The sequence below is a fragment of the Sinocyclocheilus anshuiensis genome, unplaced genomic scaffold, assembly GCF_001515605.1.
Source record: "Sinocyclocheilus anshuiensis isolate Anshui unplaced genomic scaffold, SAMN03320099.WGS_v1.1 scaffold188, whole genome shotgun sequence".
Lineage (NCBI taxonomy): Eukaryota > Metazoa > Chordata > Actinopteri > Cypriniformes > Cyprinidae > Sinocyclocheilus > Sinocyclocheilus anshuiensis.
The window spans coordinates 325,480-328,547 of NW_015555768.1; the positions used below are offsets into that span (position 1 = coordinate 325,480).

Below are 3,068 nucleotides of genomic sequence, written 5' to 3' on the forward strand. Positions count from 1 at the left end.
CAGACAGACAGACAGACAGACAGGTAGATAGATAGATAGATAGATAGATAGATAGATAGATAGATAGATAGATAATGAGCAGGGTATAACAGGCAGAGAGAGGTCTCACCTTGTCGATGAAGGAGGCAAAGCGATTGTTGAGAGTTTTGATCTCTTCTTTCTCCTGGATCCGTACAAACCTGCAGGTCTGGGTCCAGCTGAAGATCCACAGGAGTTAGGAGGCTTGTGTTAACAGACACAGCCCTGATGGGGGCCGCAGCCGGTGACACGCTCCCAAACCCGAAATACGAGTTACCCTGCCGGGGGATTTGTGCTCCGGCGCGGGGGTACGAGCCCACTGAGCGGCTGCTGAAGCTGGAGGAGCTCATGGCGGACAGACAGACAGAGAAATGGAGAGGTGCGTTACAGAGGGATGACAGGAAGACAAGTGGTGTTTCCTGAGAGCTCAGCTACTTATACGCTGACAGGTGGGCGTGTATTTGTGTATAAATGAGAAAATACCAGCATTCCTCACTCTGAAAAACCTGTTCAGCCCACCAGCCATAACTGACAGGACGAGCAGAACTACTGTTCACAGATCTCAGTTCAGAGATATCAGACACTTCAAGAGATCTACCTTTACATATTTCCTGTTCCTGCTTGTCTAAAATATGTGAAAAATATACAGTAGGGCTGCAATATTAGCTAAATGTGCTGTTTGAGTTGCTTTTGCACGTATTTCTTGCTTTTTGCTTGCATATTGTGCTATTTGCTCCTGCACAAAACAGTAATTGGATTCAATGCAATATTTGTTTCTATACAGCTGATTCAGAATAATTTTTGCATTCATTTCTTTGGCTTCTAAACGAAATGCATTGATTATTCAAACAAATCTTCTGGGGGGTTTTTTGTTTGTTTTTTTGCCATGCACATATAAAAATGCAGGATATTGGCTTTAAAAGAGTATATTTGCAATAGTGTAATGGCTTTTTTTTATGATGGAAGGCCAAGATGTGATTTAACAGCATATATACAGTATGCTTAACTGCTGTTATGTACATAAGCAAACATTTTAAATTTTTCATTTATAATTTGCTGACTGAGAATCTAACTTATTCTTTTTTGTCTGAACCATTCAAGCCCCATGTTGAGTTTAATGAAAAATGAGCAATGAGTTCTCAGCACATAAAAATATTATAAATATCTAAAAAAGTAAAGATTTGTTTAAAAATTAACTTATATATATATGAGTTTTTTTTTTGTTTTTGTTTTTTTCTTTACAAAATATAAAGTTTTTCCCCTAACAAAATTAAAATGATAAATCAAATAATTTTTTTTTTTACTGAAATAAAATATATTTAAAAACCGTTTATTTATTTTATTTCAGCTAGTTGCCAAGGGAGTATTTCTCATTTTGGTTTAGCTTAAATTGAAGTATTCAAATAACTAAAAATACTAAAAAACTAAACCTAAAAACTAAAATTTAATAAAAAGGACAAAAACAAAGCAAAATTACTAAAACTAAAAAACAACATAAAATATAAAATGTAACTAAAAAAATATAAAAATAAAGTCTAATTCAAAATATTAACAAAAACTATAATTGTATATTAATTATACTAAAATAACTATAAAATAATAATAAATTAAATTCTCAAAATGCCTGCAGTAATGATAAATCAAATGCCCAATTCAATTTCATTTTATAGATTAGGGTAGCATAGACTATACAAAAATTTAAATTAATTAAAATATAATTTGTGTTTGATAATTCATAATTTAAAAAAATAATACTAATTATATAGTAGCTCACAAGAGGACGCTTTTGTTTGTTTATTACAGCACCATCCTTCAGAGGGCGCTGTTGGGACGCACGTAAAGCTCAACTGTACGTACACAAATCTGCTTCCTGTTTACGTTTGCTGAACACTTTCACGGTGCGAGAAGAAACAGGAGACATCGCAAACTGCACCTGGAAACAGGCTTCGCGTTAGTTTTGTTCAGAACCGTCGCTGTCCGTGCTCCTGCAGCCGATCCTGTCTGTTAGACGGGCCGTTTCAATGCATTTCAGAGAAGCTTTACCGCCGCGCAGATGGACGCTGTTGATCTGTTTTCAAGCTGCAGAAAGGGCGACATTGCCAGACACTGGCCCTCCAGGACCGAGTTTGGGCACCCCTGGTATATATAAACCAATTTGCATGGCCTATGTATATTCATCAAGCGGCAACCTTCCGGTCTCTCGTGAAGCCAACACGGAAGTGGCTAAAACTGCAATTCATCAACTGGCCGCTAGAGGCTGGCTCCAAAGCTTCTTGTTGTTGTTTTGGTTTGAAGTTTCGCATGTGGGAAAATATGCATGGTCTATTTGTTAAGATATCTGATATGCATATATACAGAGCAGATATACGCGAGATACCGAATATGCATATGGAAATTAATTTACACAGCCTACGTAATCTCTAGACTCTGATTTATATTCAAGCAAGTGTGCATGACCTATATGTCTGTAGATACTGTTTAGTCATAACTAAACTAATATACATGACTTCATAATCCATGCATATCTGTTTGCACATCTAAACAAAATTGCGTGGACATTATAGACGTACTGTATATGCATACGCATACCTAAGCAAATGTGCATGTGCAATATATGTACACCACGTATGCATATTTAAACAATACTTTTCGTGTTTGTATTAAGTAATTTTAGACATTACATATGCTTATCTAAAACAAAAGTTTTATTTTCATATCTATAAAAAGCTGTTTAAATGCTGTATGTACTCATGTAAACTTATTTTTATATATTTGTGCAGATCTAAGCAAATGTGTCTATAGTGTGCGGATATTGCATATGCATATCTGAACACATTTGCTTGACGTGTATTGTCTTTAGATGCAGAATATGAATATAGAAGTAAATATGCACAGCCTATACAATCTCTTAATTAAGTAGAGAATAAAATACTCTTTATTCATAATTGTTCATACATGCATTTCTTATTTAATCTTTTGAGACAGCATATGTATATATCAGGGGTGCCCAAACTCGGTCCTGGAGGGCCGGTGTCCTGCAGAGTTTAGCT

The 3,068-nt window shown here is 35.6% G+C and overlaps 2 protein-coding genes across 2 annotated transcripts in view; one reads left to right on the top strand and one right to left on the bottom strand.

The window, feature by feature from the left end:
• Positions 1 to 368, bottom strand: part of LOC107674278 (intermediate filament protein ON3-like) — a 4,019-nt gene extending 3,651 nt beyond the window's left edge. The window contains exons 1-2 of the mRNA XM_016468220.1: positions 280 to 368; positions 110 to 197 (exon numbers count right to left, since the gene is read on the bottom strand). Coding sequence (XP_016323706.1) covers positions 110 to 197; positions 280 to 368 — 177 coding nt within the window. The remainder of the gene's footprint in view (positions 1 to 109; positions 198 to 279) is intronic.
• Positions 369 to 1,866: 1,498 nt separating this feature from the next.
• Positions 1,867 to 3,068, top strand: part of LOC107674366 (ankyrin repeat and BTB/POZ domain-containing protein 1-like) — an 11,943-nt gene continuing 10,741 nt past the window's right edge. Inside the window, exon 1 of the mRNA XM_016468323.1 lies at positions 1,867 to 2,142. Within this exon, the coding sequence (XP_016323809.1) occupies positions 2,072 to 2,142 (71 nt within the window). The 5' untranslated portion in view covers positions 1,867 to 2,071. The remainder of the gene's footprint in view (positions 2,143 to 3,068) is intronic.